General features: G+C 36.8%; 1 protein-coding gene across 1 annotated transcript in view; it reads left to right on the top strand.

The window, feature by feature from the left end:
• The window catches only part of VWA8 (von Willebrand factor A domain containing 8), a 425342-nt gene that overhangs the window by 89584 nt on the left and 322339 nt on the right, over window positions 1–13419 (top strand). Inside the window, exons 4-8 of the mRNA XM_012648214.1 lie at window positions 4063–4230; window positions 8293–8457; window positions 8831–8880; window positions 9619–9727; window positions 12087–12191. Of these exons, the coding sequence (XP_012503668.1) occupies window positions 4063–4230; window positions 8293–8457; window positions 8831–8880; window positions 9619–9727; window positions 12087–12191 (597 nt within the window). The remainder of the gene's footprint in view (window positions 1–4062; window positions 4231–8292; window positions 8458–8830; window positions 8881–9618; window positions 9728–12086; window positions 12192–13419) is intronic.

Below are 13419 nucleotides of genomic sequence, written 5' to 3'. Positions count from 1 at the left end.
TTTTTTTGTAAGTTAAAAAAAAACACAAAACCCCAAACCCGGTAAGTTTACGAGTAAAACAAACAATTAGAGTTTGTTATATGTGGAAAACAATTTAGCAAAAAGGCGGGTGTCAAAGTTCTTGATTAAGTCATGTGGGGATCATCGTGCGGTAATGGGTTATGTTGATTTAAAAGACTGTTGAATCTTTTCTGTTTACTACCTCACTTTCCAGTTAAACTTAGGCAGGTATCTAGTTTTATTGCTGTTCAGTTCTAGAATTTCACTAAATTGACAGTGATTTAAAAAACAGTGTTAGTTTGAGAAAATGTGATTTTATTCCTCTCTAGAAGACTTTAAGGTAGCATGTACTGCTTAGGGTCATGTATATCTTAAGTTGAATTGAGTCTCTTTTGTACGCAGAAATGTCTTGTATGGATGTTGTTTTTTTTAATCTAAATAGGTACACAGCAAATTCCTATGCCTAGTAAAACTAGACTCTCTGAAATAACTAATAACTTTCTAGTTAGTGATCTCTTTTTAGTTCTTCATCTACTTGATTTCTGTCACTTAAAATTTACGGACAAGCTAAAATTTTAGCTCTGCCATTTTCAAACTGTATAACCTCTCTTCCATTGTAAAATTGGGTAAAATATTATATACTTCAGAGGACTATCATAGCATTAAATTAGGTAGCATAAATGGAAGAGCCTGATAGAAACCTGTAGGCCCTTACCACTTTCCTACTCAGTAGACAGACCAAACTATCAAGTAGCAGCTTCCATAGTTTTATTTCAATAATTATACACTATCTTTTCTGTACTCCTCTGCTAGCTCCTCTTCCTCATCATTTGAACATGCTCAAGTCTTTGAATCATTAAAAAAAAAGACTGCTACCACCCTCACTGTCCCCAACTGAGTTCCCACAGCAGCCCTCTCCCGTCTCCTCTTTAAGGCCAGTTATTTTGCAAAATGTTGCTCAGTTTAGGTTTGTCTGATGTTCCCCATGAATTGATTGAAATTATGTATTTTTAGCAAGAACACCATAGAAATGATGCCCCGTCTCAGGGCATCGTATTAGGAGTCTATTAATAGTATGTGAAATTGATACATCTCATTATTGGTCATATTTATTTTGATCACTTGGTTAAGATGCTATCTGCTAGGTTTCTCCAGTGTTGCATTATTTTCCACATTGTCATTTATCCAATATCTTGTGGGGAGATATTTCGAATCTATAAAAATATCCTGTTTCTCATCATACATTCACCCCCTAATGTGCCATCCATTAATGGTAAAATAACTGTTGCCTATAACAGTTATTACTATAGTATTTGCCAAATGGGTCATTTTCTATTTCTATCATTCTTTAGTAGTAGAGGTTTTTCACTTGAGGTCCCTACTATATGTGTGATTGTGTGTCTGTGTGTCTGTGTGCATTTTACTCTGGAGAAGAGGTGCAAAACTGATCGGATTTTCAAGAGATCATTAGATGGTATTATCTTTTTTCCATCCATCACAACTGTCTCAACTTCTTGGTCATAGCACCTTCATTAGAATAGGTGAAAGGAATACTTTGTGTATTTAGCTTCTGTTTCTGATCTCTCTACCTAGTTTATTTTGAATTCCTCTGAAAAGATTCGATGCTTAGAAGACCAAAATATACCTGAGGTGAATAAAGCAGAGCTGCAGTGTTTGTTGTTGTCCTATGTTGTCAAGACTTTGTTTTCCCTGGCCCACAGTTGGTGAACCGCTAAATTTTGATGTGTATAGTTCTAGTTTTATCTCGGAGAACATGCATTTTCATCCCTGTGGAGTTTTTAAAAGTCAAATACAGTATTTATTCTGTCTTGTAGCAATGATTGATAAAAATTTTAGCTTTTTAAAAATAATATTGCCACAGGTTATTATAACTTAATTAGTATCTTTTTTTACTCTGAGCTATGCTTTCTTGGAGTAAATATATTCTTGTGAACAAAAGCTTGAGACCTTACCTGAAACATGAATTTTTTTAAGAAGTAGTTTGTATTTTGACTGTTAATGTCCCAGAAACTGTGCCTATGGCTTTGTCCCTTAAACAGCTAGCAAAAATGAGATTCTTATTTTGTTGTTCTTTAGGAGCTACTAGTCCCTTCCATCCATTTTTTTTTTTTAAATAAAGTTACTATAATAGGATGACTAGTTTGGTAGAAGAGAATTAAAATATTTGCAGTAATGATAGATTCAAAGGATCATTCATGAATTTATATTCTTAAAATGGATGATTATCTCGAGTCTAACATGGCTTTCATAAAAGTTTATTCTTTTACAATAGTATAAAGACACTTGAAATAAACTAAGCTCTACTATACAGTATAAAAATCAACAGTGTGTAGCTTTGCTACTGTAGGAATTTCTTTGGATATGAAATCTTAAAAAATAGACATATATTTCCCCCCTTCAAACAATGAGATCTTTTTTGGGCTAATTACTATAGGGAAAATTAAGTTTTAAGCAAAGGGGTCGGTATAAATAAAGACAGATTTTCTGGTAAAGCATTATGGTATGTACATGTGTAGGAGGCCATAGCCAGTTCATTGTCACAAAAATACCACATGCAATGCAACTAATGTCAAGAGATGATGTTGGAGAGGTAGGTAGATGCCAAATTGTGATAGGCTTATATGCCAAATGAAAAAGCTTGAACTACTAGGGACGAGATCTGAGAGGTAAGGAGGGCCTGAAGTAGGGGAGGGGGAGAAAGGAATGAGTTCAAGAAATGTTAAGAAAGTTAAATGATCTGGACATAGTGATAAATTAAATGAAGGAAGTGAGATAGGAATCAAGGATCTGGGCATGGATGAATGGTACCCCCACCTAAAACAGAAAGAAGAAGAAGAGAAGCAGGTTTTAGGGGAACATAGGATATGTTCAGTGTTGTACAGGGGAGCTGGAGGTGCTTATGGGGTTTGGTTGGTGACATCCAAGTGACGGGACTGCATAGTTCTAAAGCTTGGGGGAGCATGAGATTAGGGGGTCGTTAGCATAAAGGTGATGGTTGGAACTACATGATTGAATCAGATTTTTCAGGAAGGACCTTGTAGAGCAAGAAGAGCTGTGGGTTAAGGATGTAATTCTGGGCATCACCTATGTTTAATGGACAGGCAGAAAAGGAGGAACAGTTTTTCTAAAAGAAGGCAGTGTCATGGAAACCAGAGAAGACTTTTTAAGGAGGGAGTGAGAATATAAGTTGAGCACCATTAATCCTTTGTCTGTTGTTGAATGCCTCAGGAGAAACATGACTGAGGTTTTCCTTTTTAAATAGATTTTCAAGGATTTTGACCAAAAAGTAGTTTTTTTCTATGTTGTTCAGGACCTATCGGTTAAAGGAGAATATTTTTTCACATCTTTAGTGATTTTTTTTTTTTTTGTATTACAGTTTTCCTGTCTCTTATCACTTGGGGGTTTACTTTATTTTCCATTTTTCTCCATTAATAAATTTCTTAAAATTTATTGGAAGACTTATAGTACCGATTAAGTCAGTCTGATGTAGGCCAGTGTAAAACTTGACTGTTTTTCTGTTTTGCTAAGTATGTAATGTTGTCAGCATCAAGCATCACACTAAACCTGAATTCATTTTGATGATGACTCATGTTTACAAACCTTACAGTTTCCGAGCCTTCTCACCTAGCTTATTTGATCCTCATGAGAAGCTTGTGGGATAGATAGGGCAGATTGCTATCTTCATTTCTCTTTTCCAGTTGTAGAATCTGTTCCCTGTTTAATTATGTTACTTGCTCATAGATAGCTGTTAGTTTTTGATTTCACTGGGCATATAATTTAAAATGTTAAAGCTGAAAGGAAACTTAGAGGTCTTCTCTTCCAGTCTCTTTATTTTACACATGAATAAACAGGCCCAAAGAGGTAAAATCACTTGGTTAAGATAATACAGGCAGAAAAAGCCAAACAAGATCTGGATCCCAGCTCTCTTGATTCCTGGTCCCTGTAACAAGAACCGCAAGTTTAACTTGCATTGTAAGTAAAATTAGGTCAGGCTCTGCAACTTCGATATTCTCATTTTGCTTTTGTGTTTCTTGGAAATAGTGTGCAGTTCGTGCAGCCACAGAAGGCAGAACTCTCATTTTGGAAGGCTTGGAAAAGGCAGAGAGGAATGTTCTGCCTGTTTTGAACAACCTGCTGGAAAACAGGGAGATGCAGCTTGAAGATGGACGCTTCCTGATGTCTGCCGAGCGTTACGACAAACTTCTCCAAGTAAGAGGAGAAAAGTTGGCCGCCTTATCTTTGTTGTCAAGCTGTGGGTAGTGCCATTTTGTTGTATAAGACATGATTCTATTGGAATCAGGACAGATGTTCAGAAGGCTCTTATCTTTGTAAAATTGCTGATGTAAAGTCATGAGTTTGCAGTTTTACAAGGCTTTTCTGTTTTCAGACAATGTCAGAACACTTCTCAGATTTTTACTGTCTGTTTTGGTCAGTCTAATAACTATTTTCTCTTTCCCACATTTTTCCTTTTGTTTTTCTTCTTATCTCCTTTTTTTCCCCTTCTCTTCCTTCTCTTAACAACTATTTACTAAAAGCCTAATGACTTCTAAACAGCACTGGGCACCAGCGAAGAAACAGAATAAAGTTACAGCTCCTAACCTCAGGAAACTAAAAGTTCAGTAGGTATTGACAGAAATGAATAAAATATTTAAAAGATACACTGATGATCCAAGCCACCAGCATCTTATGCCTGCATTGCCGTAAGAATCTTCTAGTTGTACTTCCTGTGTCCATCTTTGCTCCCCAACGCTGTTATCAACACAGGAGTCAATGATTGTTTTAAGATATGCATCAGGTTGGGACACTCCTATACACTAACCCCAACTGCTTCAGTGCCTTTTAAGATCTGGGGCCTCACTACCTCTTGCCTCATCTCCTATCTTCCTCCCCTGTTACTCCACTCCACCTTAAACATAACAGGCGGGTATTCTGTCTTCTAGTCGTTGCACAGGCAATTCCTTTTTCCTGGAACCATTTTCTCCCAGATATCTGTTTGGCTTCTCCTGTCTGTACCTTCTTCAAGTCTTTGCTCAAATGTTACGTTATCAGTAAGGCCTGTCCTGACCCTCCTATTTAAAATTGCTGCCTGCCCGCTGCCTCTGTACTCCCTTACCCTGCTCTATTTTTTTCATGTTGTCTTCTAACATCCTATTTAATTGTATTTTTAGTTCATTGTCTGCCTTCCTTTACTAGAATATAAGTTTTATAAAGGAAGGGATTTGGGTCACTGAAGTTATCTCAAGCTCCTAGAACAATGCCTGGCACATGGTAGGTACTCAGTAACTATTTGTTGAATGAATAAGTGCAATGAAATGATTAGATGCTGGGGTACATGTGTGTATAAAGAAGGCAACAACTAGGGAATGTGGGGCTCTTCAGAGGCTTGGGAGATGGGGTAATGTAATGTCACAGATGACCAGAAGACAATCAGCCCTTGTTCATTCAGCTCAAGCTGCACCACACTGGAAGCTCTTTGCAGCTAACCCAGCATTCTGTGACTAATTGCTCTGCCTCTACATTCTAGGCCCTACAGTCTCTCTCACACCTGTTCTGTAGTGATACATATGTGCTAATCTTTCTTAGTTTATTAGTTCGTCGCAGATTGCTCAGGAGCAGGATCTGTGTCTTACACTTCTTGATCTTGCTCCCAGGGTGTTAACACAAGCCCAGAACATTCTAGGCCCTAAATAATAGATGTCGACATCAGAGGATCTGGTTGAACTGATGCCCCATGGCTGGCAGGGCCAGGAGCATCTTTTTCTTATTCCTTCTGTATGAGTCTATTTCTCTGCAACTCATCTTGCAACCCTTTTAGCAGTGTGTTTCTTTACTGTTTAGGGGAGTTTCTAGATGGTATTTTTTATTGTGCAATATAGTCATTTTCTTCTGGCTCTATCTACATATCATCCCATTCTAAGATAATTAAAAGGAGATAATATAGGATTTTAACCAATAAGAGAAAGTTAAATTCATTTATTCATGTTGTTATAGTTAATTTGCTGAAATGAAAGCTGTTTTTATTATTTATTTTTAAAAGTAGGTGGATATTATGCAGAACATTTTCTCTTTAGATACTTTCTAATTGCAAAGAACTCTTTGTTTTTAGAGATTATATTATTAGTATTCACCATTTCTAGTAAATGACTTGGAAAAAAATACTCAGAATATGGAATCATTTTTTAAAAATACAGGAGTTACTTCACAACAAAAAGTTTGATATATTCTTTATTTTTATAGTGGAATTCTATGCAAAGTTATTGAGTGTATTATTTTACATGGGAATTCAGGATATGGGGGTCAAAAGGATTTTAGTACACAAGGAATCACTTATTATTATTGAGAAGGATCTACTGTTTTTTCCACAAAGTAAATATCAGTATGAATACATGTTTATTGGTAAATGTCATTTCTGTATTCACAGAATCTGTCCTATGAGAACCTCAGAGTATAGAGACAAGAGTCCTTCACAAAACACTACTGTTTTAAGATAATTTCTGTGGTAAAAAGATTCCAACACCGTAATTTAAGTCTCACTTATTTCCAGCTGAATTCAATATTTTAAATTTTAATATCTCAAAAATGTTATTGGCTTCATAGAGGTGATTATAGTAGAATTTTGTTATTTTGAAAACAGATACAATTAGTTTGTATGAACTTTGTATTCTGATTATCATTTTTGGGTAAATGAAAAATAGAAATATTTAGCTCTCTGAAGATTGTACTCTTGATTTCTCAGACAGGGCTAGATCTAAACTTTCACTTTCTAGCGTATGTGACGTAGTGTCATGGTGTCAGTCTATGAATTAAATGTATGATTTGTGATTTTGGTTCACACCAAAATATGATTGAAATAATTGTTCATTATTTTTAAAATTTATGCAATCAGTCAACAAACATTTGCCTTATTATGTTTTTGAGGTAGAAAGTCCTCTCAAGAGTTTGTATCTAGCATGAGACAGTCATGTTTAGAAGTAAATGCACAAATGTATAATGATAGAAGCTTGCGTAGAATACAACAAAGGGTACAAAAGTGAGTCTAATGAGGGAGGGGATCAGAAAAGGGCTCATTTTTATGAAGATGTTTGTGCTGAGCTTTGAAGGACACTTGTGTTTATGCTGTGCAGAGTGGAAAGGGTGTTCCAAGCAGAAGGAACAGTGTTGGTAAAGCAGCATCATGTGGCTGCTTGGATGCTGAAGTTATGAGATAGGTTGGAGCACAGGGTCATGGAAGACGGATCAAGGGGATGGGTGTGCACTGGTTGCTGAGACAGGGAGAGTCAGGTAGGACTCCTGCCAGGAAAGGCCATGAGTGCCATGTTAAGAGTTTCTACACTATATGGGCTGTGCCCTTTGAAGATCCCAGCATTTAGCATATGCCTGCTATGGACTAGTTGCTTTCGCATATGTTCTCACATTTCGTTTTCATAGCAGTCATAATAATGTAGATGATGATATTTCCACTTTCTAGATGAGAAGGCTTGAGGCTCCAAAGGCATAATAACATGCCCTTGGTCATTTAGTTAGAGTGTACATCGAGCGATTCAGCCAGGATTTGTGACTCCAAAACCTGTACTGCTGCCATTCTCTCAGCTCCACCATATACTGGTTGCAGGACCACGGGCAAGTTATATGAGTCCTTTGAACTTAAGTTTGTTCTTCATATTAAAAGGAGATTAGGTGTCTCTTTGGATTTTGGTGAAAGTTAAATGAGAAAAATCCGTGGAATGTTCTTATCATGCAGTAAGTTTTCATAACGTGTTAGTTATTACATAGTTAATAATGTGCCTCGCAAAAGAAATATACCCACAAACATAATTACCTATTTAAGGTCTACAGGCAATCTACTCTGCTGGTGATCTGCTCTTCTAGGACTACCTTTGTTTTTTTTTTTTTTTACAACCTCTAGTTGTAAAAAATCCTGCTGCAGAGGGCACCATCCAAGGTAGTGGAGATATTCTAGTTGTATATTTTCCTTACTTTTCTGACTCTGTTCCTCTGTGTTACTGACTAGCACTTGGAGATCTGACCCAGGTCTCCTTTGTTCCTTGGGGAATTAGCTGCTTTTCTTTTCAAACACCATTCATGTTTTGAGCCTATCCTGACATCTTGATCCTGATTTCCTTTGCTCTCTTCCTTGACAGTTTGGTTTTGAGAATGTTCTCAAATAGTTTTCTCAACGGTCAATGCCCAATTTCCTTGGCCTGGCAGCTCTTTCAGCTGTAATCTGTATCATTTATGCCATAGTTTTTTTGGGGTCTCTTTCTTTTATAGGATCATACCAAAACAGAGTTGGATGCTTGGAAGATTGTCAGAGTCAGTGAAAATTTCCGAGTGATTGCCTTGGGGTTGCCAGTGCCGAGGTATTCCGGGAATCCATTAGACCCCCCTCTCCGTTCTCGATTTCAAGCCAGAGATATTTATTATCTACCCTTCAAGGTAAGTATGACCAAAGATAATCAATTTTTTAAAATAGTTTTTCTATTTATAACAAGAAATTGAATTCCATAAAAATGTTACTGTATTTTTAGATGTCCTGCTCAGAAGTTAATGGAAAGAAAAAAAGATAGAGGGTAAAGAAAATCTCTGGAAACTAGGAGAAAAATTATTGTGCCATTATTTGTCTGAAAGATTTTTTTTTTTTAAAGGCTGACTTTTCTTTTAGAAAATGAAATGTATCAAGAAATGATTTTTCGCTATTAATTACTTATGTCTGCTTAATTTAAAAGGTTAGATTGTGTCTATAAAACATTTACATTTACTCAGTTACAATTCTTATTAATTGATTTGATGTGTTTCTATGTTATTTTAGGACCAACTTAAACTATTATATTCAATGGGAGCTAATGTTTCCGCTGAGAAGTAAGTATATTTTTATAAATTTCTGGACATTTAACATTGAATTTATTTTGCCTGTTCATTGATTGATTGATTTATTCAACAACTATTCTTTGAAGAATTTTTCAGTGTTAGGAGATTTAGTAAGTGCTGGTGATAAAATTAATAAGATATCATCTTTGACAGCAAAAAACTCAAGATCTAGTGGAGTTGAAAGATTTCTGAATAGCTTAGTTAAACATAGTATAGTAAATACCATAATTTTAAAATATTGGGGCTATTGGTGGTTGAGACTTTATAAGGGTTTTCACAAAGGCATTGGTATTTGAAATGGGTCCTAAAGAATGAATAGGCTTTTGCCAGATAGAGAATCGATCAAAGAATTCTAAGAGATTTTTTTTTAAAACCATGGGATATGAAAATTTATACCTTGTTGTTAGGGCTCTAAAAAGTTCCTGTGGCTAGAGTTTAAGTTTGGGATTGAGAAAGGTGAGAGATGAGGCTGACAGGGTAGATTTGGGTGAGGTTGTGAAAAACATCACACAGTGTAATGGATATAGGAAATATATCTGTGTATCTAGTCAGCATCTGGCTTTTAAATGGAGTATTATGATATGGAGCCATTGTTCTTTAAGAATTAATAGTATGGATCATCTTTTTAGATTAATTAAATTGGCCCAGCTATTTTACATTTAACAGACTTATCCATTTTATTTTTTAAAAACGATTAAAATAAAATTTAATGTCACTTTTTTCTGCTAGAGTTTCTCAGCTCTTGTCCTTTGCCACAACTCTCTGTTCACAAGAATCATCTACTCTTGGACTTCCAGATTTTCCTTTAGATAGTTTACCAGCTGCAGTTCAAATCCTGGTATGTATAAAATAAATTAATAACTGGTATGGCCAAATGTAGCAAAGAAAATTTGAAAGTTATTTATTGGGTATTAATCACTTCAGTTTGCCTTCACATTCCTATATAAATATTGCAAGGCCTGAGATTAATTTGTTGTGCAGTGCAGTAAACTGTACAGAGACCAAAGACATGTTCTGAGCCCCTAAAGAACCTATAGCTTTGGAGTAGGAGGTACACACGCAATCTCAGTAAAAGTTCCACAGAGGGAAGGAAGACTTCAGCCTAATCAAGTAAGAGATGTGCTGCAGGGTGAGTTAGGCCTCAGAGCTGTCCCAACCTGAGGCTGGGGAGCTGGGGCTTTCATGGTCTAGCACCTGTCTGTCATTGGGTAATGGTTATCTTTGGGGACACAAATACCCAGGCACTAGTGGCTCTCCCAGCATGTAAGCACAGCTGGCTCCTAGAGCCCAAGGGCAATCTTTTTAAAAAGTCCTGCAGCGCCTGACTGTTGGAAGGGGAAGCTGAGAGGCACACAGAAAGAATATAAACAGATCTGAGAGAATTTGGTAGGACAGAGACATTGTCCACTACAGTTTCACAATGGGCATGGCAATTGTGTCTGGAGTGATTGAAAGGCCTTCTAGGCAGAGGGCAAAGCATGGACAAAAGTGTTCAATCACAAAAGAGCCTGGTATGTTTGGAGAATGGGAGTATGTTTTATCCCTAGAACAAGTGTGTGTGTGGAGGGAGAGGTTAGAACCCTATCGTGAAATGTTTTTCACGGTGAATGAAGTTGTCCGGATTTTATGATGTGGGAGAAGTGGCTAATCAGACATTATGAAGTAGGTAGGGTATGAAGTAATCAGATTTATGTTTGAGGACGACACCTTGTTGCTGGTGAGGAGAGAACCTGGATGCATAGGGAACAAATAGGCTTTTGTAAGACTTAGTGAGACCCTCCCACCGAGGACACCATCCAGGGTAGTGGAGATACTGTCTGACGCAAGAGACTTTTATTTTTAAATACTTACTTGTGTGTGTTTGTTCATTCATTTATTTATGTTTCCTGTGAGTCAGGGAGTTAGGTATTGTTTACATTGTTTTATATATCCAGAACAGCATTTCTTCTCCTGTTTATCAAATCTTTTACTTTTTATTGTTTTTGCTTAGAATTTTTTATTCTGAAAATTCTCAAATCTAAAAAAAGTTCAAAAATAGTAAAACAAACACCCATAATCCCTTCACCTAGGATCACCCATTGTTAATACATTGCCACATTTGCTTGCTTGTACTTCTCCTTTTCTTTTCTTTTTTTCCTAACCATTTAAAAGTAAATTGCAGGCCGGGCGTGGTGGCTCACGCTTGTAATCCTAGCACTCTGGGAGGCTGAGGCAGGAGGATCGCTCAAGGTCAGGAGTTCGAGACCAGCCTGAGCAAGAGCGAGACCCCGTCTCTACTAAAAAATAGAAAGAAATGATCTGAACCACTAAAAATATATATATAGAAAAAATTAGCCGGGCATGGTGGCACATGCCTGTAGTCCCAGCTACTCGGGAGGGTGAGGCAGTAGGATCACTTGAGCCCAGGAGTTTGAGGTTACTGTGAGCTAGGCTGACACCATGGCACTCTAGCCCAGGCAACAGAGTGAGACTCTGTCTCAAAAAAAAAAAAAAAAAGTAAATTGCAGTCATTACTCTTAAATACTTCAATATGCAACTTCAAAGAATTAGGACATTCTTCTGTAAAACAAGAACACCATTATCATACTCTGTACCATATTAATAGTAATTCTATAACAGCATCTAATAGTTCATCTAATAGTTCATAGTTCAAATTTCCTTAATTGTTTCTGTCAATAAACTTTAAAGTGGGGTGAACGGAACTTAGAGTGCTATTTGATTTTGGGGAAGGATTTGAAGATAACAAACACTTTCTAAATTTAGTGAGGTGAATGTGGATGAGATAAACTCTAATTAGGAATAAAGAAGGATGAGGTTCTTTGGAATGAATAGGGTAGGGAAATGTGTTCTGTTTCAAGTGGGAGTCTATGGGATACTCATATAATCACGTGTAACAGACTATTGAGAGTTCAGGTCTACACCTTAAGAAAGAGGTCAGGACTAGACGTAGAAGCATGGGAGCCATCAACACAGATGATAGATGAAAGATGGAAGTGGGTAAGCTTACCTAGGAAAGGGGTATGGGACAGGAAGAGAAGAGAAAATAATGAATATTTGCTTTTGTGACTTCTAGAACACACCAGAAACCTATTGGTTATTTTTATAAGGCAATTTTAATGTCATATGTACATTTCAGATAAATTTTCTGTGATTATCTTAGATGTTGGTCATTCCTATATATTTTTGCTCCTAAATAGGATTCCTTTCCTATGATGTCAATCAAGCATGCAATCCAGTGGCTTTATCCATACACTATTTTACTAGGGCATGAAGGGAAGATGGCTGTAGAAGGTGTTTTAAAAGTAAGTATCTGCTTCCTTTTCCTTTTCCCATTTTCCTTCCCCTTGCCTTCCCTTCTCTTCTTTTCCAGGAGTGGAGGGATTGGCATGCCAGTAATGAGAAAGCACTGATAGGAAGGAAGCAAGCATGGAGGGGCTGGTGTGGTTGGGAGATTGGTTACATAGAGCAAAGACGTTATTGAGGTTAATAAGAGCTATGTTTCTCACTGTTGGAGAAGGGATTTATAAACATGGAAGGAGGGGAGGCAAGAAAGAACCCTTGGTGTTGGATTGGAATTGGATTTGTCATTATGAATCATGTTGTCTTTTTCAATATATATGAACAGGCAGATATAGTAGTAGATATACATAGTATATATGTATACACATACATATTTTCTAGGTGTCCCCTGAGAAAGCCTAAAACCTATGATGCCTCAATAGCAATGATCAGACCAAGTGCCTAGACTTTGATTTGTAAATACCATGCTCTCCTAAAAGGAATGAGAACTCCTTGGAAGTAAGGCTGACTCAAGGATCAGGCCAGGGAACACACAAGATGAGCCTGAACCATCTAATTGTGCCAGAAAATAAGGAAATGTTTAACAAATGATGTTATCATATCAAAATGACAGAGGAGCCAACTTGATGGCTGAAACCTGGGACAACTTGAACATAAAAATAAATAATGATTGTAATTGATTATAACCCATTGCATAAACTAGGAATCCTTAAGTCCATACTGACATAAATGAATAAAAAAATGGAGGAGAATGAAAATCTCTTCCTTAGTGTGAAATGCCTACTAATAAGTGTAGAAGGAATTATATAAATAGAATTATATAAATAGGTCATCATTTGGTAACCATCACTGGTGGTTGATTTAGGCAGGTGTCATCAGAGAATGGTAAAGCTGGTAGATGGAGCTTCCATGAGGAACGGGATATTAGCATAATCTATGATCTCCCCTCCAAATACTCCTGTTTTGACCACAAAACAGGAAAGCAGTATTTTTACAATAAACACCAACTTGACGAGGTGGGACAAATCAGCATTCTATGCCTCCCAAGTCTTGTGCTAAGAAGACTATCATTTCTGGGGAATTTCTGCTCAGAATTTATGCCATGAGTTTGGCCATCAGGAAATATTGTATAGACCTAGGTTGAGGGCCATCCTACAGAACAATAGGCCTATATTCTTTAAAATCATACAGTCAATGAAAAGTGGGGAAAATCTGAAGAAATGTTCCAAG

The sequence above is a fragment of the Propithecus coquereli genome, unplaced genomic scaffold, assembly GCF_000956105.1.
Source record: "Propithecus coquereli isolate 6110/MARCELLA unplaced genomic scaffold, Pcoq_1.0 Scaffold11, whole genome shotgun sequence".
Taxonomy (NCBI): domain Eukaryota; kingdom Metazoa; phylum Chordata; class Mammalia; order Primates; family Indriidae; genus Propithecus; species Propithecus coquereli.
This window is presented reverse-complemented; position numbering and strand designations above follow the sequence as displayed.